Source organism: Peromyscus californicus, unplaced genomic scaffold (assembly GCF_007827085.1).
Source record: "Peromyscus californicus insignis strain IS unplaced genomic scaffold, ASM782708v3 Scaffold_11__1_contigs__length_118956290, whole genome shotgun sequence".
In the NCBI taxonomy this organism is placed as follows: Eukaryota; Metazoa; Chordata; class Mammalia; order Rodentia; family Cricetidae; genus Peromyscus; species Peromyscus californicus.
Window position 1 is genome coordinate 102,271,029 of NW_026294402.1, and position 22,912 is coordinate 102,293,940.

Consider the following 22,912-nt stretch of genomic DNA (forward strand, 5'->3'; position numbering starts at 1 on the left):
TTTTTGAGACAGGATCTTATGCAGCACAGACTGGCCTGAAGTCTGCTGTGTAGCAGATGACCTTGAACTTCTGATTCTCCTGCCTCAGTCTCCCTTGTACTAGGAGTGTAGACTTATGCTCCCACAGCCTATGTATGCAGTGCTGGGGATTAAAGCCAAGGCTTTGTGAATGCTAGGCAGGTACTCTACCAGATCAGCTATGACCACAGCTCTCTGGGCCTGTAAACTGAAAGAGCTAGAATCAGATGGGAGCAAAAGATGCTGTGGATTAGATTGTCTAGAAAGACCTCACTCGGGAGACCTCAAGCTGAACCTTGCAGGAGTAAAAAGAGTACTCCAAAAAAAATAGTCCCTAAAGCAAGGACTAACTGTGGTAGTGCATTCTTAGAATACCAACACTCAGTAAGCTAACATCAGGAACTGCTCCAAGTTCAAGGACAGCGTGGACTATATAATGTGTTTAAAGCCAGCCTGGGTGTCATAGTGAGACTTGTCTGGAAAAGCCAAAGGAGTCTGTGAGGAATTCAGGGGAAGCCCACGAGGTTGGAACATGGAAACAAGCATAGTGGTGCCCGCCCGAAACCCCAACACTTGGGAAGCTGACCAAGGAGGAGGAAGCTTTGGACCAACCCTGGCTGTCTAGTGAGCTCCACGTTGGTCTTGGCTATATGAGGTCCTGCCTCAAAGAGGAGGGGTGTTGGAGAGATGGCTCAGTGGTTAAGAACACTACTGCTCTTGTAGAAGACTAGAGTTTAGTTCCCAGCACCCATGTGGGACAGCTCACAACTGCCTATGACTCCAGCTCCAAGGGATTCGATGCCTCTGGCCTCTGGGTGTAAGCATTACAGCTCGGATGAAAAGGTATCCTGGCAGCCAAGGAATACCACAAAGTCACACTGCACAACAAACCACAACACACAAGAGATTTATTGGGAGGGAAAACAGGGGTGGCTGCCTCTGCTGGAGCAAGAAAGGGCAGTAAACCGAACAGGATACAGGGCTTATTTAGAGCATCTTGGAAAGGGGGTGGAACTCTTCAGGGCGGAGCTTTCCAGGGTGGAGATTGGTGGGATTTCATGTCCAGAGAGTGGGCTTTTTACTCTGTAGGGTGGGGGCAGGGTCCAGCAGTTCAGAGTATTCTGTGGGTGGCACCTGGCAGTGAGAGGTCCTCAGGGGAGGGGCCTCACTGGGCACCTGTACACACGTGCACAGACACAAACATAATTTAGAAATAAAAGAGGAGGGGGTGGGACAAAAATTGAAGCACAGAAGTAAGAGAAGGGGAGAGAGAGGTCCTTCAGAGCAGCTGGTGAGAACTGTGGTCTAGTATTTGGGGTGCCAGAGGTGCGGGGCCATCCTCAAGGGAAGAATGTTAGGTGTACATCTTTAGGACTCCTGGCTGCCGGGCTGAACACGGGGACACAAGCCTTTAATTTCAGCACTAAAGAGACAGAGCAGAGGCCCGTGGATCTCTATGACTTGGAGGCCAGTTTGATAGACAGGGAGTTCCAGGCCAGTCTGAGTCACATAGTAAGAGCCTGTCTCCAAAAAAATGACTCGGTGGCTGGGGAGAGTCCAGGGTGCAGGTACGCCCCCATTTGAGGCTAAGACACTGCAGCAGCAGGAGGTGGTAAGGATCCCAGTCACTCCATAGCTGCTCCTGGCCTGGAGGGGTGTGGCGAGTGTGTCTCGAGTCTCGGGCTGCTAATTGGCAGTGAGGTGGGCGTGGCAAGCGGGGCATCAGAACGACTCTACGCAGGCGCCAAGCTCACTGGTTCCCATGGCGACGAGTACCCACGCGCCCCAACGGCTTAGCAACTGTTCTGTCCCAGACTTTGGTCCGGCCACTGGAGTCCATCAGTTTCCCCATTCCGACTGCTGCCCAAAGCCAAACGAATCCTGGCCCACGGCATGGGCGACCTGGAGCTGCTGCTGCCTGGGGAGGCTGATGTGCTGGTGCGGGGCCTGCACAGCTTCCAGCTACGGGAGATGGGATCTGAAGGGTGAGGCAGCGGCAACAGGTGGGGTCTCCTGGTCCTTTAGTGGAGGACCTTGGAACTGACATTGGAGAAGGGGTTGCCCAATGTGGAGGGACCTCCAGGTGGGAGGCAAGCTCTTTGAGATAGAAGTGTATGGCTTCCGACGCCCCTCTGGCCTCAGGACTGGATCACATAGACCAGTAGATCCAGCCCCCACCCTCACTCCCGTTGTACATTTGAACACCCGATATACACACATCCCTTCGGGGCAGGTGGAATAAGCAGCATGAGAACCTGGAGAAGCTGAACATGCAAGCCATCCTTGACGCCACTGTCAGCCAGGGTGAGCCCATCCAGGAACTGCTGGTCACCCACGGGAAGGTAGGTCAAGATCACGGATCCCTGCCTTCCTACTACTCTACCTCTCGGGGACACTGGGCACCTGCTCTTCCTTCTGGCCTGGTATGCCTGTCCTTCCTAAGTGGGAAAGAAGAATGTGTTAGGTTTCTTGGCCTGTAGTCCAGGCTGCTGTTAGCTCCCTGTTTCTGACCCCACGTGTGGGGATTGCAGGCAGGCATCACGATGCCTGGCTACATTTCCTGTTGTATCCTAGGTGGATATGAGGGTTAATCAGAGAGACAGTCGTGGGTTCTAGGCTAGCACAGGCTGTAGGGGGAGCACCCAAGCGCTAAAGTCACCCTGAATTGACCGTGAGACCAAAAGAGATCCTCACTGAAGAGCAAGTGGGGTTTTCAAAATGGGAAAGGTAGCCTTTCTGACATAAGAGGGGAAACCAGGAAGACGCTGTGTTGTTGGCTATTTTTGCTCTTTTGCGGGGGGGGGGGTCTGGGGGGGCCACCAACCAACTCCCAAATTAATCACGCACGGAGGCTTATTCTTACTTATAAATGCCCAGCCATAGCTTTGCTTGTTTCTTGCCAGCTTTTCTTAACCTAAATTAATCCACCTACCTTTTTCCTTTGGGCTTTTCCCATTCTTTTACTCCGTGGCTGGCTGTGTAGCTGGGTGACTGGCCCCTGATGTCCTCCTCCTTCTCTGGCCACTTCTTTGCTCTTTCCTCCTCCTCTTTTTCTCCTTCTATATATCCTCTCTGCCTGCCAGCCCCGCCTATCCTTTCTCCTGCTTCATTATTGGCCATTCAGGTCTTTATTAGACCATCGGGTGTTTTAAACAGGCACAGTATCACAGCTTCACAGAGTTAAACAAATGCAACATAAACAAAAGTAACACACCTTAAAATAATATTCTACAACATGCCTCGCTGGAGGAGGGGCCAAGGGCGGGGCTAGTGTGCGGAAAGGGGTTTCCCTGCAAGAAAAAGGCAGAGCTGGGCACAAGGGGATGGTCTAGGAATAGGGGACAGTAAAAGGTCTAAGTGTGAGGCCACAGCACATAGCACCTTGGCAGGCCAGGTGACAAAGACCAGAGTGAGGACATGAAGAGGAGGGTGGGCCTGGAAGAAATGCCTAGGTAGAGAGGATGCGCTAAGGTGCAAGAGAAGCAGTAAAGGTCACTCGCAGGACACGTGGCTGATACCCCTTCCGAGATACGGAAGCAACAGGAAATGAAGGTCTACAGTACAGCAGGGACTTCCAGGGTACTTTGGAACCTGGGGAGTCTAAGGGTCCAAGAGAGCTAGAAAGCTAACCTGGGCTAAAGCAGGGACAGGAGAGCTGTGAGGCCAAGGTAGGTCCAGTTCATCTCTATTCGTCCCCTGCCCTTCCCAGATCCCAACCCTGGTGGAAGAGCTGATTGCCGTGGAGATGTGGAAACAGAAGGTGTTCCCGGTGCTATGCAGGCTAGAGGATTTCAAGCCTCAGAATACTTTTCCCATATACATGGTGGTGAGCTGGGCCTTCAGAGGGTCCTGAACCATGAATGAGAGCCACCAGCCCCTGTCCCTGCCTCACAGCCCAGCCCTATCCTCTTTGGCAGGTACACCATGAGGCCTCCATCATCAATCTTCTAGAGACAGTGTTCTTCCACAAGGTGAAGCACTATCCCTGCCGAGAGGCCACTTCTGTGGGCCAGAACCTGGTGGGGTATATCTGTGGGGAAGGGTAGCAAATACTGAACTCGCCCCTCCCTGAACCCCAGGAGGTGTGTGAGTCAGCAGATGACAAGGTATTGGACCTCGTGGACTATTGCCACCGAAAGCTGATACTGCTGGTGGCCCGGAATGGCTGTGGTGACCCATCTGAGGAAGAGCGGCCCCAGGACAGTACCCCTATGCAAGTAAGCTAAGGTTTCCTGGAGGTGGCAACCCCCCGAAGTGGGTGCTCCCAGGCCTCCACAGGTGGGGTGAATCTGTGTGCCTGTGTTCCCACCACCAGGAGCTGCAGAAACAGGCCGAGATGATGGAATTTGAGATCTCACTGAAGGCCCTCTCGGTCCTTCGCTACATCACCGATTGCGTGGATAGGTGGGCCACCCTCCAGGGCCTGGGGAATATGATAAAGGGCCGCAAGACTAGGCCTGTAGCCTCTGCTGACTCCCTCTTACTCCTACCCCTAGCCTTTCCCTGAGTACCTTGAACCGCATGCTCAGTACTCACAACTTGCCCTGCCTCCTGGTGGAGCTGCTGGAGCACAGTCCCTGGAGGCGGCGGGAAGGAGGTAAGGTCTTCTCCCACCTGCCTACGACCTTACTGGCTGCTTCCAGAACATCCTTCAGGGTTAATGGAAGTGGACAGCTGGACAGCGTGCGCATTGAGGATACCGGGATGCCTCACCCAAAATGGGGCTAGATTTTTGACTCTGAGGCAGGCCAGTCCTGTGGACTCACCTTGTTCTGACGAGTCTGGTGGCCCAGGTTTCTAACCTTGCCAGGCAGTTCTCCGTCCTCCAGTCCACACACTCAAAGAGAATGCAACGCCTCCATCCAGTGAGCTGCTTCTCCTTCCCAGGCAAGCTGCAGCGATTTGAGAATGGCCGCTGGCAGACAGTGGCCCCCTCAGAGCAGCAAAGACTAAACAAGCTGGATGGGCAAGTGTGGATCTCGCTGTATAACCTGCTGCTCAGCCCTGAGGCCCAAGCCCGGTACTGCCTTACAAGCTTCGTGAAGGGACAGCTGCTTAAGGTGGGGAGCTCAATGACCCTACCTACCGCCACCACCCCGCCCCACCCCCACTGCATCCCTGCCTCTCCCTGTCCTCTTTCCATAATTGGGCTTCAGGTGACATAAGAACTGGTGAGCCATAAACCCTCCAAGTGCCCCCAGCCCAACTTAGGGACTCCGTGTTTCTTGACCCTCTGGCCAGAACCTGCCTCACAATGGCCTTCCCTGGATACCTTGCAGCTTCAGGCCTTCCTCACGGATATACTACTTGACCAGCTGCCCAACCTGGCCGACCTGAAGGGTTTCCTGGCCCAGCTGGCCCTGGCTGAAACCCAGCCCCCTAAGAAGGACCTAGTGTTGGAACAGGTAGGCACCTAGAAATGTAGTTGCTCGGGACCATGGTCCACTTTGCCAGCTCCTTGCTCTCCTCTCCATTACGTTCTCTTAGATCCCAGAAATCTGGGATCGGCTGGAGCGAGAGAACCAAGGCAAATGGCAGGCCATCGCTAAGCACCAGCTGCGGCACGTGTTCAACCCCTCAGATCAGGATCTTCGCCGGCAGGCACAGAGGTAAGGGCTGCTGCCTGCCCGAAGACGGACGCATAGGACGTGGTGGGAGTGCTTCCGTGCGCCGACCTGTCAGGTCCGCTCAGATCTTCTTGGCCCCTCCCCCAGGTGGGCTGAAACCTACAGGCTGGACGTCCTAGAGGCCATAGCTCCAGAGAGGCCCCGCTGTGCTTACTGTAATGCAGAGGCCTCCAAGCGCTGCTCCAGATGCCAGAGTGTGTGGTATTGCTGCAGGTAAGGGGATCCTAGGACCTTAGTCCCCCTAAGCGCCAACGCTGGGTCCCCCCACAAGCACTGTCATCCTCATGCAACCCACCCCCTGCAGGGAGTGCCAAGTCAAGCACTGGGAGAAGCACGCCAAGACATGTGTTCTAGCAGCCCAAGGTGACAGAGCCAAGTGAAGGCTGCCGCTGCTGAGGGCCCACGGAGGAGCTCACCCAGAATGTGACTCTGAGCCTCCAGAACTCTGCCTGGTCCCTGTCAGACCTCAATTTCCCTGGTGGTGAGCACAGCTGAGTCAAGTTAAGCTGCAAACCACCGCCACCCGACATACACACAAGCAAAGACTCTTCACTTCCTGCCCCACCCAGCGAATACGCCGAGAACAGAACTAGGCCGCAGCATCAGCAAACTGGCAGGCAGGGTTGGGGGGCGTAAGCAAGGGCCGGATGTGGAGACCCTCTTCCTTTATCACAGTAAAACGGACTCATGAAATGCATCAGTGTGGCGCTTTGCAGTCGTCGCTGGGGACGGGGGAGGGGAGATGGAGCGAAGACTGGAAGACTGGGAAGGGGCTCTCCGAAAGCGCCCACCCCTGTGCCCCGCCCCGCCCACAAGTCCACACTGTCAGCTCGCCTCGGTTTCCATTGCGTTCTCCTCCGCTCTTTCCCGCCGCCCTGCCTTGATTCTGCTGGGGGCGGTGCCGAAGTGGCGGCCCGCCCTGCGACCTCGCCCGCTAGCGTCCAGTCCGGTGGAGCCCGGGCCTGACCGGGCCATGTCGGCGGAGCCAGAGCTCATTGAACTACGGGAGCTGGCACCGTCTGGGCGCATCGGCCCTGGCCGTACCCGGCTGGAGCGTGCCAACGCTCTGCGCATCGCGCCGTGCACGGCACGCAATCCGTCCCAGCAGCACGTCCCGGGTCGTGGCCACCGCTTCCAGCCTGCTGGTCCCGCTACGCACACGTGGTGCGACCTCTGTGGAGACTTCATCTGGGGCGTCGTGCGCAAGGGCCTCCAGTGCGCGCGTGAGTAGCGGCCCCGCACAGCCAGCCATCACGGAACGGGAGGTCAAAGGCAGCACCATGGCTGTGGGTCAAGGCGCAGCGGAGGGGGTCAGCAGTGATGATCTGCAGAGCAGCTCCCGTTGCCTTGCCCCATCAGGGAGCGTGTTTAAGAAAATGGTTTATCACTTGTCACACTTGGTCCGTGGCTGGCGCACAGATGGGCAGAGGCAGTTGCCTGTGAGTAACGAGGTGCTGGTTTCAAGTTCGTCTTTAAAGCGCCTGGGCCCTTGAAAAGCCTTTGCGCCTACTGTGCCCTGAGCCTACATTCCGAGGCCCGCCTCTTCCCAACGATTGGCTCACTGTGTTCCCCTCCAGATTCTTGGGTGACTTCACCCACATATGATAGGGGGCCAGAAAATGTTGAGCCTTGGTTGGGTTCCTTGTAAGTAGGAATTTTATTGAATTTTTAGTCAAGGTTTGTTTTGAGTCGGAGATCCAGAGGCTAAATAATGGAACACAATCACACACACAGTGGTCCTCCTGACCCCCTGGGAATTACCAGCAAACGGAAGTTACACTCACCCAGGATACGTTGTCCCCTCCAATCTCCTTGTGTCTAGATCTTCTCTCAGACTTGAGTTCATTGATGAAAGTGGACCTTAGGCATTGAGGGTTTGTTGTTTTGTTTTTGTTTTGTTTTGCCATTGTTTTGAGACAGCTCTAGCTGGCCTGTAACTCTATTCAGACCAGGATGTGACAGACATCCACCTGCCTCTGCTCCCAAATTCTGATATGTAGCTGGAGTTGAGAATCAGTGCTTTGAGCCATATAGGAACTTTTGTTTGTTTGTTTCTTTCTTTCTTTCGAGACAGGGTTTCTCTGTGTAGCTTTGGAGCCTGTCCTAGAACTCACTCTGTAGACCAGGCTGGCCTCGAACTTAGAGATCCGCCTGCCTCTGCCTCCTGAGTGCTGGGATTAAAGGCATGCGCCACCACCGCCTGGCGCCATATAGGAATTTAAGGTTGGCACTGTAAGTCTGTGCATGCCTAGAGCTCATCTCATTCACTACGTAAGTATGTCACAAATTCAGCTAGTGAAATACAGCAATTTGTGTCAGATACCACATGGGAGCCAGGGCTGCGATACTGCAACATTCTCTAAGAGAAATAAAATTGCTCTGGAGGTGAGAAACAGGACAGTTTGGGTGTTTGACCAGAGGCTCATGAGGGAATCAAATGTAAGTGTAGGGTTTTGCTTCAAACAACTGGATGAATAGTGGTAACTTCTGCTGAGATAGGAACCCAGGGGTAGGTTGAAGTCAAAGAAAAGTGAAATTTTGGCCATGTACATTTGAAATCTTTATTAGACATTAACGTGAAGGCACTACATGTAGGATTTATTCTAAAGAGGCAAATCAGTGCCACCTTGGATCTGGATCAGGTGAGTGCAGACAGAGCTGGTACAGTACCCAGGCGAGAAACCTGCACACCAACTATTAGACCTGGGAGCTGAGACAGAACTGACGAAGGGCTAGCAAGGAAGGAGCTGCAGAGGTAAGAAGAAAACCTGGCTAGTGACTGCTGTCCCTGGGAGTCAAAGGGAGCAAGCAACAAATGTTAAGGATCTAACAATCTGAATAATGTATACAGAAGGCAAAACATTAGATGTGTGCATTGGGCGTTGGCATGTGTCTGTAATCCTGGCACTGGAGCAGTTCAGTTGGAGGCAGGAGGATCACCGAGTTCAAGGTTACCATTTGAGGCTAACCTGAACTACATGAGACCCTTTCTCAAAAAACAAAATAGGCTTGTATAAACAAGAGGCAGATGACAAATAGAGGAAGTCGTAAATTAAACGCTTTTGTTTCCAAGTTCGTGGCAAAGTGAAGCAGTAGATCTGCGGTAGGCAAACACGAGTGCCGAGCGGGATTAGATCTCGAACCTCCTGAGGCCCACAACCACTTTCCAGAGGTGCTAGAATCTGTGGAGCAGTGGGCGGTCACCGAGCTTGAGAAAAGCCAGTCAAGGCCCAGTCTGTCGGGCAGAGGCTCCCTCTGTGAGCGGGTCACTTCGCGGAGCTCCTCCGCCTCACGGCCAGCCCTTTCTGCAGACTGCAAGTTCACCTGCCATTACCGCTGCCGTGCGCTCGTCTGCCTGGACTGCTGCGGGCCCCGAGACCTGGGCTGGGACCCCGCACTGGAAAGGGACACGAACGTGGTGAGCATGGGGTCGGGGAGAGCGGGCAGGGAGGGGACCCGGGACTCGTCCGCCCTCAGCGGAGGGGTTAGTCCGGGCGCCGCACACAACGAGCATCCCTATTATCGACCTCCCGGCATCAGAGAGGTTGCTTCTGCCTGTGGGTTTGTCAGGAGCTGACTCCACGCAAAAACCACGGCTCACAAACCACTGGCCGCGAAGGCGCGCCCTGGCACGCTGCAGCGCACTTTTCACACCCCACTTCCGGCCCGGAGGCAAGGTCGGTGCACATGCGCACACGCCCTGACGCCGCCCTCTGGGAGGTGGGGCCTGAGAGGCGGAGCCGGGTTGAGATGCCTCGGCGATGAGGTCATTCCCCGTCGCGTTGTGTCCCCGCCCCTCGCCCCCCCCATGACACCAGCGCTGGATTCTGGCTGTCTACGTCTCAGTCCTAACGGTCGCCGCGCGGCGCAGGCCTCAGCGCAAGCGCGTACAGACACGCTCACACTCACGCACGCGCCCGGGGCGGTGGTTGGAGACTCCCCACGCAGTGGACTAGGGATCGGGCGGCGGGCACGGCGATGGGCGAGGCTGAGACGCCTTCCTTCGAAATGACCTGGAGCAGCACGACCAGCAGTGGCTACTGCAGCCAGGAGGACTCGGACTCGGAGCTCGAGCAGTACTTCACGGCGCGTACCTCGCTGGGGCGCAGGCCGCGCCGGGACCAGGTGGGAGCCGGGGGAGCGGGGAGCGCCGGCGGGTGAGGGGCGGTCGCTGCAATCCCGCCCCTCCCCGCTACGTTGCGGCGTGGAGAGTTAGTTGATGGGCAGCCTCCCCGCCTCTCCGTGAAGCCCCCCGGCGGGTCCGGACGAAAACCGGCCCGGGAAATGTGTGTCGGGCTCTCTACTCCGAGTAGAAGCTCGGTTCCAGCGCGCCGGTCCTGAGTACCCAGGCTGCCCTGGCTTGCGGTCACAGACTGGTTGAGCCAGGGGAAGCAGCTCTGAAGCTTGGGTGGACCAGAGGCCGGCGTTATTCATCCATGACTAAAGCCAGCCTCAGCCCAAACCGGCGTCTTGGTTTCGCATTTGGGCGCTCCTCCTCCCTCCCTGGGGGAAATAAGGAAGTGGAGGAGGAGTCCGCCGGGAAGTGAGAAGTTTGTTTGGGAGGTGACTCTGTCCCTTCCATTTGCAGTCTTGGATCAGCCAGAAAAGTCCCCAGCCATTGCTGGGCCAACTCTGCTACCAGCTGCTGGAAAGTAGACCATTTTCCGGTCTTCCTTCCAGGGTGGAACTTTGGAGGGGTTTGGGGAATATAGTAAGAGGGCCCTCACTTTGGACTTTAAGCAATAGGAACATTTTACCCATAGGGAGCAGGAAGTCTATAAAATGCCCCGAGGAGGGTATCTACTTGAAGACAGCAAGTGTGGAACCAGGGCAGCTGAATCTCTTAGAGTCTCCTTGATGTGCCAAATTATTACAGAGTTTTCAGGGAATCGTGGTTGGGACCACCAAGCTCAGATAAGTTGTTCTTGAGCCAGAATACCTCAGAAGAGTGCAGGGGCCAGGGCATCAGGAAAGTGAGGTGGAGACTGAAGGTTAGGAACCTCAGCAGCAGCAAAGTAGAATTCCTTATTTGAGCCAAGAAAAAAAAAGTTGTCTGTGGTGTTGTAGGAAAGATTTGATACAAATTTCTTACAAATGGGCTGCTATTTGACACCCCCAAAACCTTAATTCAGACCGTACATTCAATGTGGAACCCTGGGACAGTCTCCATGCCACTCAGCCTGAGTCGTCTTCTATTAAGGAAAGGAGGAAAAAACACAAGATACTAGCCAGTGGACAGTATATAAAGAAAAGAATTGTTAAAAAGCAGCTGAAGTTTGTAGCAAGCTCGGTTGGAGAGTCCTTAGCTAGCTAGCATGAAAGCCTGGCTTCCATCCACAGCACCATTAATGAACAAATAAATAAATCGAAGCTAAGAAGTCCCAAATGGTAAATAAAGTAGAATCATGAGTGCTTGCCCGGCATGTGTGAGGCTGTGGGTTCAGTCCCCAGCTGAGACGTTGTGAGACCTTCTCCTGGGACAAGGCATTGGTCAGTGGCAATCCCCGCTGCTTTTGTTCCAACCAGGACCTTTCTGATGTCAACAGGAAGTAAGACTGAGGCAGTGAGGCCAAGTGAGTTTGGTAGGGGAAAACCAAGTCCTGCCTGCTCTGACCCACAGCAAAACCCCAGTCCCTGAAGCTAAAGTCTTCAGGCTAACTTTCCAGACAGCAAGGGGAAGAGCAGCCTGCTTAGTACTGATAGGACGTCCTCTGCCAGAAAGTTGCCCATACACCTCTGGCAGATTGGAACCTGGCTTGAAGCTGCTTTTTGTGCAGCTTGAGTCAAGGGTAAATGGTATGTCACAGTGATTTCCTCCCTGTATGAGATGTGGTGGGGCTGGCCCCAAGGAACCCACTAAGGCATGTTAACATGGCGACCACCTTTCCCCTCCTGCCCACCGTAGTTGACTACTGATGTGTATCAGCTCCCATGCTTCTGACCCTGCAGGGGTCATGTTCTGTGCTGATACAAAGTGGGAGAGTGGGCTGCCTTCTCCAGAACAAACTCTGACCCAACTGGTGTTCTGGGATCAGTTATGCAGTTGAGATGTGCTTTGAATTTTATTGGGGGGTGCCTAGGGGATTGAAGGGCTTTTCACATCCTAGGCAAGTACTCTGTCACTTCTATCCCCAAGAAGTGTTTTTACTTTAAACAGCATTCCTCCCTAATAGTCCTTCAGGGTTTCCTGGCCCCTTGCCATGCACCTTTATTTGTCTGTATTTCTATAATGTTGTTAGGGGCCACAACTGTTGCTGAGGTCTCTCTCTCTCTCTCTCTCTCTCTCTCTCTCTCTCTCTCTCTCTCTCCCTCTCCCCCTCCCTCCCTCCCCTTCCTCCGTCCCTCCCTCCCTCCCTCTTTCTCTCTCTCTCTCTCTCACACACACACACACACCACACAGCAGACGAAGCAGAAAGCCTTTCTTTGCCATCTCCTAGGAACAGTGATGGGTGCAAGGTGTATGGGTTTGGTGACAGAGCCAAAATCAAGATCCAAGGGGTGTTCTGGCTTTTTTTCCCCCTCCAAAATAGCCTTGCGCTTTTTAAGGGCCCCGTATCCATGTTGGTCTGTCCTTTAGGATGAACCTGTACAGCGGGAGACACCCGATCTTTCTCAGGCTGAGACTGAGCAGAAGATCAAGGATTACAATGGCCAGATCAACAGCAACCTCTTCATGAGCCTGGTGAGTTGACTGCTCAGGCGAGGAGTGTGGGGAGGAGCAGAACCCGCTTTGTGCCACATGGCCAGAGTCGTAGCCAAAGTATTCTTGGTTGGCCAAGCAGTGACCTATCTATGCACACCTGGCCCAGCCCCAGGTGGACTCAGCCCTAGCCTCTTCCGTCTGCAGTGGAACTTCCTGTCATAGTCGGTTTTTTCTTTCTCTTTTTTAGAACAAGGACGGCTCCTACACAGGCTTCATCAAGGTTCAGCTGAAACTCGTGCGTCCTGTCTCAGTGCCTTCCAGCAAGAAACCACCTTCTTTACAGGACGCCCGGCGGGGCACAGGGCGGAGCACAGCTGTGAGGCGCCGCACCTCCTTCTACTTGCCTAAGGATGCTGTTAAGCACTTGCATGTTCTGTCACGAACACGGGCACGTGAGGTCATTGAGGCCTTGCTTCGCAAATTCATGGTAGTAGATGATCCTCGCAAGTTTGCACTCTTTGAACGAACTGAACGTCATGGCCAAGGTAGGTTTCCTATCCCAGCTCTCCCTGTGTAAGGGGTATATATTGCATACCTGTGCTGTGCACTCAGGGGCTGGGGCATCTCAGCCTGTTTCTAATTCTCTATCCTTTTCCCTCTGCCTGACCTCCAGTGTACTTCCGGAAACTGTCAGATGATGAACAGCCCTTGAAGCTCCGGCTTCTTGCAGGACCTAGTGAGAAGGCCCTGAGCTTTGTCCTGAAAGAGAATGACTCTGGGGAGGTGAATGTGAGTACAGTCTTTATTTTCCTACCACTAGACAAAGCTGGTAGGATGGAGCTACAGTGAGGGCTTCAGGAAAAACTGGGCTAGAGAACAAGCCCTGCACAAGCTCTCCATATGCAGGACCTGGAATGACAGTGGAGGCTTCCAGCACACTCCAGCCAGGGTCTAGAGCCCATTCCAAGAAACTGGGAAGAAACTGAATCTAGCGGTTCATGGTTGCAGTCGAGGTACTTGGGAGCTGAGACAGGAGGATTGCTAGGATTTTGGGATCAGTCTGGGCCACAAAAACAAGCTAGGAAGATTTGTCCTAGTGCTCTGTTGTTTCCTGGTATGGAAAGTCCTCCAAAGACTGAGGGATTGACTCATGGTCAGCCAAGACAAGTTCAGAGCTCCACAGGTATGGCCTTAGAGATGGCTCAGCAGTTAAGAGTGCTTGCTGTCTTTCCAAAGGACTCAAGTTCTCTTTGAAGCACCCATGTTGGATGGCCCACTTTTAACTACAACTCCAGATCCAAAGGATTTGACTTCCTCTTCTGGCTTCAGGGGGTTCCTGTACTTATGTGCAGATAACCCCACACAGACACACACATACACAAAATTAAAACAATGGGCTAGAAAGGTGGTTCAGTGGTTAAAAGCACTTATTGCTTGTGCAAAGGACCCAGATTAGGTTCTTAGTAGCATCCACATAGAGGCTTACAGCTATTCATAATTCTAGACCATGTACACAGTGCACATATATGCCTACAGGCAAAACACTCATACACATAAAACAATTTTTTATGTGTATGAATTTTTGCCTGCAGGTATATATGTGTACATATGTGTACTCATGCCCATAGAAGTCAGAAGAAGGTATTAGCTCCCCTGGAACTAGAGTTACAGATGATTAGAAGCCACCATGTGAGTCCTGGGAATTAAACTCTGATCCTCTGCAAGAGCAGCCAGTGCTCTTAACCACTGAACCATCTCTCCATCCTCTAAAAGTAAATCTTAAAGAGAAGAGCTTCACAGGTATAACCAGGAACCAGGAAGGCCTTCTTTGAAGCATTAAGACTTTTTACCAGCTAGAACTGATGACACAGGCCTGTAGTCTCATCTACTTGGGAAGCTGAAGCCAAGAGTATTCCCTGAAGTTCAAGACCAGGCTGGGGTACATCAAAAAACCACTCTTGCTGGACGGTAGTGGCGCATGCCTTTAATCCCAGCACTCGAGAGGCAAAGGCAGGCGGATCTCTGTGAGTTCGAGGCCAGCTTGGTCTACAGAGTTAGTTCCAGGACAGCCAGGGCTGTTACACAGAGAAACTCTGTCTTGGGGAGAAAAAAAACAAAAACAAAAACCGAAAACCACTCTTTCTAACCTAGTGACATGGAGCTATAATCCCAACTACTTGGGATGCTGAAGCAGGAGGATCACAAGTTCAAAGCCTTCCTGGGTTACAGAGTGACTTAAAGGCCAGTCTGGGTTAACTTAGTGAGATACTATCTCAAAAAGTAAAAAGACAGGGTTGGGGATTTAGCTCAGTGGTAGAGCACTTGCCTAGCAAGTACAAAGCCCTGGGTTCGGTCCTCAGCTCCAACAAAAAAAAAAGTAAAAAGACTTGGGGCTATAGTCAATGGTAAAGTGCTTAGCATGTTGGATGCCCTTGGTTCATGTCTTAGAGTTTCTATTGCTGTGATGAAACACCATGACCAAAAGCAAGTTGAGGAGGAAAGGGTTTATTTGGCTTACACTTCCACATCATAGAAGTCAGGACAGGAACTCAAACAGGGCAGGAACCTGGAGGCAGGAGCTGATAGCAGAGGCCATGGAGGGGTGCTGCTTACTGGCTTGCTCCTCATGGCTTGCTGAGCCTGCTTTCTTACAGAACCCAGGACCACCAGCCCAGGAGTGGTACCACCCACAATGGGCTGAGTCCTTCCCCATCAATCACTAAGAAAAGTCCTTCAGCTGGATCTTATGGAGGCATTTTCTCAAGGTTTCCTTCTTTCAGTAACTCTAGTTTGTGTCAAGTTGACCTAAAACTAGCCAGCACAATTCAGTTCCCACTAAGGCGAAAGAAAAGACTTTAGTGTAGATGTAACCAACGGTCTTATTAAATAAGAAACACAGAGCCAATTCAGAGAAGAAAGCCAAGAGGTCAGAGCTAAGAGCCTCACCCTTCCAGATTCAGGGATCCTCTTCAGCCAAGAGAGCTCTCCGAAAAAGACCTACTTCCTGTGTGTCTGTCTTTATAGTCTTTCTGTTCTGCCTTCTCATTGGTTGTAAACCCAAACATGTGACTGCCTCGTCACTGCCTGTATGTACCGCCCTCCAGGTCCTTAAAGGCGTGCGCCACCGCCGCCACGCACTTGCTATGGCTCTAATAGCTCTGACCCCCAGGCAACTTTATTTATTAACATACAATTAAAATCACATTTCAGTACAAGTAAAATACCACCACACTTTAGTGTATGGCCCAGTGGTAAGAATATATGGTTGGCATGCATAAAGCCCAGCAGCAAGAGAAAAAAGTCAGGGTTGGCTAAAACGGGCTGCCTGGGAATGCAGCTTTGGAATAAAGAAAAATGTAGCTTGCACACAACAGTAGATAGTTGTCCCTCTATGAGGTGTCTATTTTGTCGGTTCTGTCTGCTATGCAGACTGCTCATGAGGATCCTAGCCCAGACTATTTAGTCAAGGCCTAACATCAGCCAGCACAGTGATACATACTCGTCGTCGTCGTAGCATTCAGGAAGCAGAGAAGGAAAATCACAAGTTTGAGACTAACCTGGGATACATAGCAAGTTCAGGGCCAGCCTTGGATATGTGGCAAGACTGTGACTCAAAAAACAACAAAAAAGGGGGCTAAAGAGTTGGCTTAGTGGTTAAGAGCATGTGTTGCTCTTACAGAGGACCTGGGTTTGAGTCTCACAACCATCTGTTTGTAACTCCAGTCCTGGGGATCCGATGCCCTCTTCTGACCTCCACGTGGCACCAGACATACACATACACATGTGTGTGTGTGTGTGTGTGTGTGTGTGTGTGTGTGTGTGTGTGTGTGTGTGTGTGTAAACACCCAATAACAAAACCAAAACAGGTAAAGTTGGGGAATGAAAAAGAAGGTAATATCAGGAAGCCCAGTCCTAAGTTGTGTGACCATGAGGCGCTAGTCTCTAAGGAGGGTCTGCCAACTTAGCCATTTCTTGCTGTGACCCATCTATCTCTCCTCTGCCCCTTTGCAGTGGGATGCCTTCAGCATGCCTGAACTGCACAATTTCCTACGTATCCTGCAGCGGGAAGAAGAGGAACACCTCCGACAGATCCTGCAGAAGTATTCTCGGTGCCGCCAGAAGATCCAGGAAGCCTTGCATGCCTGCCCTTTGGGGTGACCTTTCGTGTCCCTGGGTGGCAGGAGGAAAATAGGCAATGCGAAGAGCGTGCCGTGTGAGTGTGACAGGGCCCGTGGGGCCTGAGGAATGAGTGTGCGTGGAGGTCCTCCTCTGCTAAAGGGAATGAGCCCAGAGAAAAGGGAAGGAGCTGGCCCTCTACCAGTGGATATCGCGGGGCAGGCTTTGCAGCCCTCTGCCCCTCATATACTGGGTCATACTCTGGGTAGCTGCTCCGTCTTTCATCAGGGTCTCAGCTGTGAGAATCTTAAGAGACTCTACAAACAGAACAAGGTTATGTTTGCAGGGCTGAGGGCCCTTATCTATGGAGAAAGATTGTTCTGGGTCGTGAATAAGTCTCAGGGTAGCCAGTCAGAGCCAAGGGTAACTGCTCAGAATAATACAGGCATTAAGGTAGAGTCTGTTTCCCTCTTTTTTTTTTTTTTTTTTTTTTTTTTTGGTTTTTCGAGACAGGGTTTCTCTGTGTAGCTTTGTGCCTTTCCTGGAACTCACTTGGTAGCCCAGGCTGGCCTCGAACTCACAGAGATCCGCCTGGCTCTGCCTCCCGAGTGCTGGGATTAAAGGCGTGCGCCACCACCGCCCGGCCTGTTTCCCTCTTATAGTGCCTTATGACTTATACACATACCCTAAGGTCAGGGAGGGCTGGCAAGTACAGCTACAATGCCTCAGTGCCTCCTCTAAGGAAGATGTTTCTGAACCAGACCCACTTCTTGTTTGCCAAAGCCAGAGTCTCCCTCAGATAGTTTTGATGGAAGTGTATGAATGTATGTAATGCTTTGTGGCCTCAACTGAATGCCTCCTGTGGGGAAAGGGATGGGGGTGTGACAGTCATCATCAGGGCCTGAGACCTGAGAGAATTGGCTGAATAAAGATTTCAGAATTTTTCTGGTTTTGGACTCTGTAGATGTGGGCCCACAGTCAGGGCAGCACCTAATGAGAACGACTGCCAACAGTGATTGACACACCCAGAGTGCATCCTTTCCACGGTCACAGTGGGACCAATGTTTAGGAGATGTATGCCTGTGGATTCAGGTATCTGTCAACACTGTGGGGCCTAGGTCATGGTGGAGACAAGAATAAACTACAGTTAGAGCACACGGAAACTATTTCTCTCACATAGCACCTCAGAGAAACCATAGCAATAACCCCTTCACCAAATAACTACGTGAATACAAAACAACAGTTCACATGCTACAGGGTACAGCTGCTAACAATTCTTGTTTTCCTGAAGTATGTTATCTGGTACATTTACAACACTTAATTTAACCTCAAATGTAGTCATAAGAAATTTGACCAAAAAGTTTTAAAAGATATTTTGGCCCCCTACATAGCTGCTCCCTCCTTTAATCCCAGCATTTAGGAGGCAGAAGCAGGTGGACATGAGTTTGAAGCCAGCCTGTTATACATAGCAAGTTCCAGGCCAGCTAAGGCTACATAGTGAGACCTTGTCTGAAAACGAAGACATTTAGCAAGTTCCTTAATTTCCTTTATGTGCAAAGGTAACAACTGCAAAGACACAGTTGTGAAAACAAGCTAAATGTATCCTAGCCTGAGGCAGGCCTAAAGTCCCTTTGGGTGGAGGGCTGACCTAATTGAGTATTGCCACTGGGCCCAAGTGTTGGGCGTCAGGGACTTTGGGACAATCATACCCGGCCCGACCTTAAAGTCCATAACAACACATTACCTCCGCTTTTAGGGGAGGGAGCCGTCCCAGCTGACCCTCGGGACCCAAAGCCTTCTGGGACCTGGAGGCAGCGCATCCTGGGGTGGTCATCCTCCGAGGGTGGCCATTGGCTCGGCCTTACAGACTGACGAGCTCCTTAGCCACTCAGAGGAAGCAGCGTGCGGGGCGTGCGGAAGCGGAAGTGAGGTTTCCGTGGAGACAGCAGAGCCTGCGGAAGGCGGCGGCGGCGGCGGCGGCACCTGTGAGTGGAGGCTGGGGCAGGGCATGGTCGCGCCCGGCGCGCTGTGAGAGCGGAGCGGCCGCTGGGTCCGCCATGCGCCCGCGGCGCTGACATGGGCGCCAGCGGCTCCAAAGCTCGGGGCCTCTGGCCCTTTGCCTCCACCACGGGGGGCGGCGGCCCTGAAGCGGCAGGCGCTGAGCAGTCTTTGGTGCGGTCTCGACCCCGAGCGGTGCCCCCCTTCGTATTCACGCGCCGCGGGTAAGGGCATGGGTATCTGTCTGCCTTGGGGAGGACATCGGGGAGCGGGAACGCCCCCCCTCCCGTTTCATTCAGGACGACTGTCATATTTTGGATCCCCATCAGAGCAAAGGGAGGGGAAAACCAAGTGGCGTGCCGCTCCTGACTGCCCAGAAGGTCTTTTTAGAGAAGAGTTGGCTGAGGCTTGTCCCTTGGGTAGAAGCTCTCCCATAATCCCGCAAAGACGGTCTCTGAGAGTCTTAAGATCTTCGTTTCATCCAGCTCAGCCTGCAAATTAAAGGCATTTAGGTACCTCTTATTCTTCTAAGCCTTAATCCAAGGGGAAATGACCTTCTGTTTAGGTGTCTTGCTCTCCCCACAGTTAAGTTGGACCTCTGAGAGGAGTGTCTGTTAAAGCAGAGCCAGGCTTCAGTGCTGAAGGTGAGGCCACCGAACAAAAGGCCTTCTCCCAGTTGGGTTCTCTAGACCTGGAGCACTAACCCTCTTTTTCCCCAGGGGCTCGCACAGAATGGCCTGGACCTAGTGGACTCCTAGGGACTAACACTCCCTGTAATGGGAATTTGACAGTAAACACCAGAAAGACCCAACCAACAGCGTGGATTAGGCCGTACCAACCAGTTGGGAATGAGCGGGAGTTGAGTGCAGCCTTCCTGGCTCAAACATCCATGATCTTGGTCTTTGGCCATGAACTAGCAGTCTTTAGAAGTGAGACCAGTATGCCCAGGCCACTACCCTCCCCACTTTATAAGCTCTAGGTGAAGGGCCTGCTACTGGATAGTTACCCTTGAGGAACAGACCAGCGATAGGAATTGGCTTTGGTTGCCTAAACAGTGTGCTCTGAGAAGACCTCCTGTGAGTGTGATAGTAACGGTGACATTGCTGACCTTTCCACTTTTCTATGGCTCCAAGCACCAAGCAAAGAGCCCTTCAGGCATACTAACTATTCTTCCCCCAAGATTAAGATTGTGCCTCTTCATTTGTGGTTCAGCACACTTCCCTGTGGTCTGTGGCATTTGCCATGACCAGGTGTGAGGCTCCAACCCAGCCTGTTTCCTTTTCTACACAGCTCCATGTTCTATGATGAAGATGGGGATCTGGCTCACGAGTTCTATGAGGAGACAATCGTCACCAAGAATGGGCAGAAGCGAGCCAAGCTGAGGCGGGTACATAAGAATCTGATTCCTCAGGTGAGGGGCTGGGCAGTGGCACAACCTCCATCAGTGTGTCAACATGGATGTAGATGGGGCTCCCTGGGGGAGGGGCTGGGAAGGCTGCTAGCATAGAGGCCTGAGCTGATCTTCACTAGCCTCTGTTTCCATGGCAGGGCATCGTGAAGCTGGATCCCCCCCGAATCCACGTGGATTTCCCTGTGATCCTCTATGAAATGTGAGCCTGTGGCATGGCAGACACAAGCACCCACTGCCCCAGCAAGAAACTCCCAGGCTCAAGGTGTAGCTTCCATTCAGGAGTCCAGGCTGGTGCCACAACCCTGAATAAACTAAACTCCGTTGGCCCAGAACCTTCAGTTGTAAAAGGGGCAGTCCCTCAGTGTTAACTGGTGTTGGTTTATGTCTGAACAATAAGTGGTTGGTGGCTGGTGAGGGCTCGTGGCAGAATCGCCAGCCCATTGCCCAGCCACTTGTGCAAGAAGCATGGCGGGGCTTATGCTGGTCAGGAAAGCCTGGCTCCTCGATCCTTGCCCGACCTGCTTTCTTCCAAGCTTGCCTAGGGCCCAGCCCTCCTAGAAGCTACAGCACTTTACAAGCAGAGTCTGCCTTCTTCCAGCCCCTGGGCTCTAGGGGCTGTACCCAAGTGGGAACTTCCTTCCCTCACTTCCCGTACCCCTAGTCAGAGCATTTCAGCCGTTTGCTACCTCGATTCCCCCTGTATTGGACAGAGACTGGGGATAGGACCAGCCTCAGTCTTCCTGCCTACCTGCCATTTGTTCCCACTCTAAGATGGACAGTTTGCTGGCCGTTAAATAGGATGGGGACCAGTGTAGGAGGCTTCTCCTATCACCCAGAGCTGGACTGATCTCTCTTGATTTCCACCAGTTGCCCTCCCCCAAGTTGAGAGGGTGCAGGCCGGGGTCAGGACAGGCCGTGGATGCCTGTGCCTGTGGGGACTTGCCCCAAACCACATATTCCATATTCTGTCTAACCTCCCTCGTCTTTGCACCAGTCCCACCCATCCCCAGCTGTGGGGGAGGGGCTGTCCACCACCCAGCGGTAAGAAGCCACACACATATACACACACACACACACACACACACACACACACACACACACACACACACCCGGGGCTGGTGCCAGTAGCTATGAGGAGCCCATCACCCTTTCTACAGAATCTTCACCTCTTCAGGGTCAGTTAAGGGAAAGTACTGGAGCTCCTTGGTAAGGATCAGAAGAAGGGAAAAATACAGAAAAGGGGTAATTAAAATGTGAAGGTTTGTAAATAGTCTAGACAATGATAATGTTGGGGCAGAGTCTGATTTCTATATAGAGGTGGCTTTTAAAACAAAATCCTTATTTGTGGAAGCTCCGGGCTTCTAGATTGTGGGAAATGGCTTGGGGAGGGTGGCTTCCTTCCCCAGCATAGGAAGACTGTTGTGTTATTCGTTCAATTTCAATAAAATTATGTGTAGACCCTGCACATCAGAGTGCCTTCCAGTGAAGCTTCAACACCCAGTGTCTAGACTACCACTTGAGCTGATTAGGTAGGCCCCTGGCCCTGGGCTCTGCCAGGCTGGCAAGCCCCCTCTAGGAGCCAATGGTAAGTCTGAACATCGCCTGTAGCAATACCAGCCATGGCCAACAGGTGGCTGTGTTCACACACCATCTCCAGCCCTCTCAAGATCCTGGGAGTGGCTCACCTGTCTTGTTGGGACTCTGGAATCAGGTCTTGAAACACTTGTGGAGATTTGCTCAGCTGCCTTGCCTAAGGGGTGAGTGTGACCAAACTTGTGGGATAGTTCTAGTCCCAAGAGTATCATATTATCTCAAGTGAGGTTAAAGCTCAAGCCCCATGGACCTCAGAGTGCCAGCTATAGCTAAACAGCAACCAGACACTTCCCACCATGCCCTTGGCCTCCTACCAGGCCCTGGAGCCCACACTCACCTGCCTCTTCCCAGTTAGCCATGGGTCAGATGAGCTCAGGCTTCTGCTGCAGCTTCTGTTGTAAGGCTCTGTCGACCCAGTCCTTCCTCAGCTCTCTGCCGCCAGGGCACACTCTGCCTACACTTCTAGGGTATGCTGTGAGCAGGTTCTCTGCTAGGCCTAGCCTTTGGCCATAAGCTCGAGAACTTCCAATTAAGAAGGAGGAATTCATCAGCCCAGGGTCAGGGCAGTCTCTAGGAGGATCACCCTGGGTAGCCTAGACTCCCAGTTCTGTGGACTGATTTCCATCCCCTGTAATAAGCCAGGCTTAAGGCCCCTTGTTCAGGGCCTCCTGTTCAGGGGCCAAGACTCCCCATATCAGACAGTATCCTATCTCCTCCACCACCATCCTGCCTGGGGGAACTCCCTGTTCTGGACCTGCTTAGCTGACCCCAAAGCTATAAACAATAGAGGCGTCAGGGCAGTGTTTCCCCACTCCATCCCATCCGGCTGGGCTGTGCTCACTTCCTTCCTGCTGGCTGCCTAAGGAAGTGTCCCTGCCCTGGACAGTCTGGCCTGGCCTTTGTTTTCCCCGGGGGTCCCCACCCTTGGTGCTTCCTAGACTTTTGTCCCTTAGGAAGCCAACACAGCGGTTCAGGGGTGCTCCTGGGGAGTACCGCAGCCTAGGCTATACACCCAGCTGCCATACAGCTTTTTATTAGAAGAGGGACTCCCTAGCACTGGGGAGGTGAGCCACTGGGGTTCTGCAGGGTGGTTGGTTCAGGGTGGTTTGAGAGCAGGCAAGTTTGTGTGTACTTCCAGAGAGGTCGGGTGGGAGGGACCCTGCTAGTCTTCAGGGGTTCCTATTGTGAGCTCCCTCTCCAGCAGGGACACACTTGAGTGTAAGAAGCCTCTTACCCCATAGAGCCTCCTAGGCCCTGCCCACCCCCTACTCCCATATCACACAGGCACAGGCATCATCAACACATTGTCACATTGTCTTCTTGGTCATACTTCAGATACTTCCGCTCTCAAGGGAAAAAAAATTGACTCAGTTACTGGAAGACCCCACCCCACCCAGGTCTCCCCCTCACAGGAGATGGTTTCCTTCTTTGGCACCTGCCCTAGGGGATCATTAGCTAAACAACCCAGCAAACAGTGTGACTCCCATGAATACGCCCCTTGGTGTC

At 52.7% G+C, this 22,912-nt stretch overlaps 3 protein-coding genes and 1 long non-coding RNA gene across 7 annotated transcripts; 3 read left to right on the forward strand and 1 right to left on the reverse strand.

The window, feature by feature from the left end:
* Positions 1-909: 909 nt before the first annotated feature.
* On the reverse strand, positions 910-4,888 carry LOC128098693 (uncharacterized). The gene is made up of 2 exons (XR_008214303.1): positions 4,785-4,888; positions 910-2,456 (listed from the first exon to the last, which is right to left on the reverse strand). It is a non-coding gene; the product is annotated as an uncharacterized LOC128098693 (long non-coding RNA).
* Positions 1,898-6,342, forward strand: Zmynd10 (zinc finger MYND-type containing 10). 3 transcript variants are annotated; one of them, XM_052719970.1, is made up of 12 exons: positions 1,898-2,003; positions 2,252-2,360; positions 3,728-3,844; positions 3,936-3,989; positions 4,098-4,235; positions 4,334-4,422; positions 4,515-4,615; positions 4,906-5,078; positions 5,298-5,423; positions 5,506-5,627; positions 5,733-5,858; positions 5,950-6,342. In XM_052719970.1, exons 1-12 carry the CDS (start codon positions 1,912-1,914, stop codon positions 6,023-6,025), a joined length of 1,323 nt encoding a protein of 440 aa, XP_052575930.1. In that variant the 5' UTR covers positions 1,898-1,911; the 3' UTR covers positions 6,026-6,342. The 3 variants fall into 3 exon arrangements, with proteins under 3 accessions (XP_052575930.1, XP_052575944.1, XP_052575937.1); XM_052719984.1 differs by lacking the exon at positions 4,515-4,615 and having other exon boundaries at positions 4,829-5,078; XM_052719977.1 differs by lacking the exon at positions 3,728-3,844.
* On the forward strand, positions 6,088-17,348 carry Rassf1 (Ras association domain family member 1). Of its 2 annotated transcripts, XM_052719996.1 has the most exons (6): positions 6,088-6,868; positions 8,957-9,063; positions 12,223-12,327; positions 12,536-12,833; positions 12,962-13,077; positions 16,300-17,348. In XM_052719996.1, the coding sequence occupies exons 1-6, from the start codon at positions 6,388-6,390 to the stop codon at positions 16,444-16,446; spliced, it is 1,254 nt and encodes a 417-aa protein (XP_052575956.1). In that variant the 5' UTR covers positions 6,088-6,387; the 3' UTR covers positions 16,447-17,348. The 2 variants fall into 2 exon arrangements, with proteins under 2 accessions (XP_052575956.1, XP_052575964.1); XM_052720004.1 differs by lacking the exons at positions 6,088-6,868; positions 8,957-9,063 and adding an exon at positions 9,086-9,770.
* A 1,006-nt stretch (positions 17,349-18,354) lies between these two features.
* Positions 18,355-21,278, forward strand: Tusc2 (tumor suppressor 2, mitochondrial calcium regulator). Its single transcript, XM_052720017.1, has 3 exons — positions 18,355-18,626; positions 19,693-19,813; positions 19,951-21,278. The coding sequence occupies exons 1-3, from the start codon at positions 18,481-18,483 to the stop codon at positions 20,014-20,016; spliced, it is 333 nt and encodes a 110-aa protein (XP_052575977.1). The 5' UTR covers positions 18,355-18,480; the 3' UTR covers positions 20,017-21,278.
* The last annotated feature ends 1,634 nt before the right edge of the window (positions 21,279-22,912 follow it).

Coding starts and splice junctions, on each gene's coding strand:
- Zmynd10 (XM_052719970.1), top strand. CDS start 1,912: ATGGGCGACCTGGAGCTGCTGCTGCCTGGGGAGGCTGATGTGCTGGTG. Junction 3,990..4,097: donor AGACAGTGTTCTTCCACAAG/GTGAAGCACTAT, acceptor CCTGAACCCCAG/GAGGTGTGTGAGTCAGCAGA. Junction 4,423..4,514: donor ATCACCGATTGCGTGGATAG/GTGGGCCACCCT, acceptor TCCTACCCCTAG/CCTTTCCCTGAGTACCTTGA.
- Rassf1 (XM_052719996.1), top strand. CDS start 6,388: ATGGAGCGAAGACTGGAAGACTGGGAAGGGGCTCTCCGAAAGCGCCCA. Junction 12,328..12,535: donor GCAACCTCTTCATGAGCCTG/GTGAGTTGACTG, acceptor TCTCTTTTTTAG/AACAAGGACGGCTCCTACAC. Junction 12,834..12,961: donor AACTGAACGTCATGGCCAAG/GTAGGTTTCCTA, acceptor CCTGACCTCCAG/TGTACTTCCGGAAACTGTCA.
- Tusc2 (XM_052720017.1), top strand. CDS start 18,481: ATGGGCGCCAGCGGCTCCAAAGCTCGGGGCCTCTGGCCCTTTGCCTCC. Junction 18,627..19,692: donor TTCGTATTCACGCGCCGCGG/GTAAGGGCATGG, acceptor TTTTCTACACAG/CTCCATGTTCTATGATGAAG. Junction 19,814..19,950: donor ATAAGAATCTGATTCCTCAG/GTGAGGGGCTGG, acceptor TTTCCATGGCAG/GGCATCGTGAAGCTGGATCC.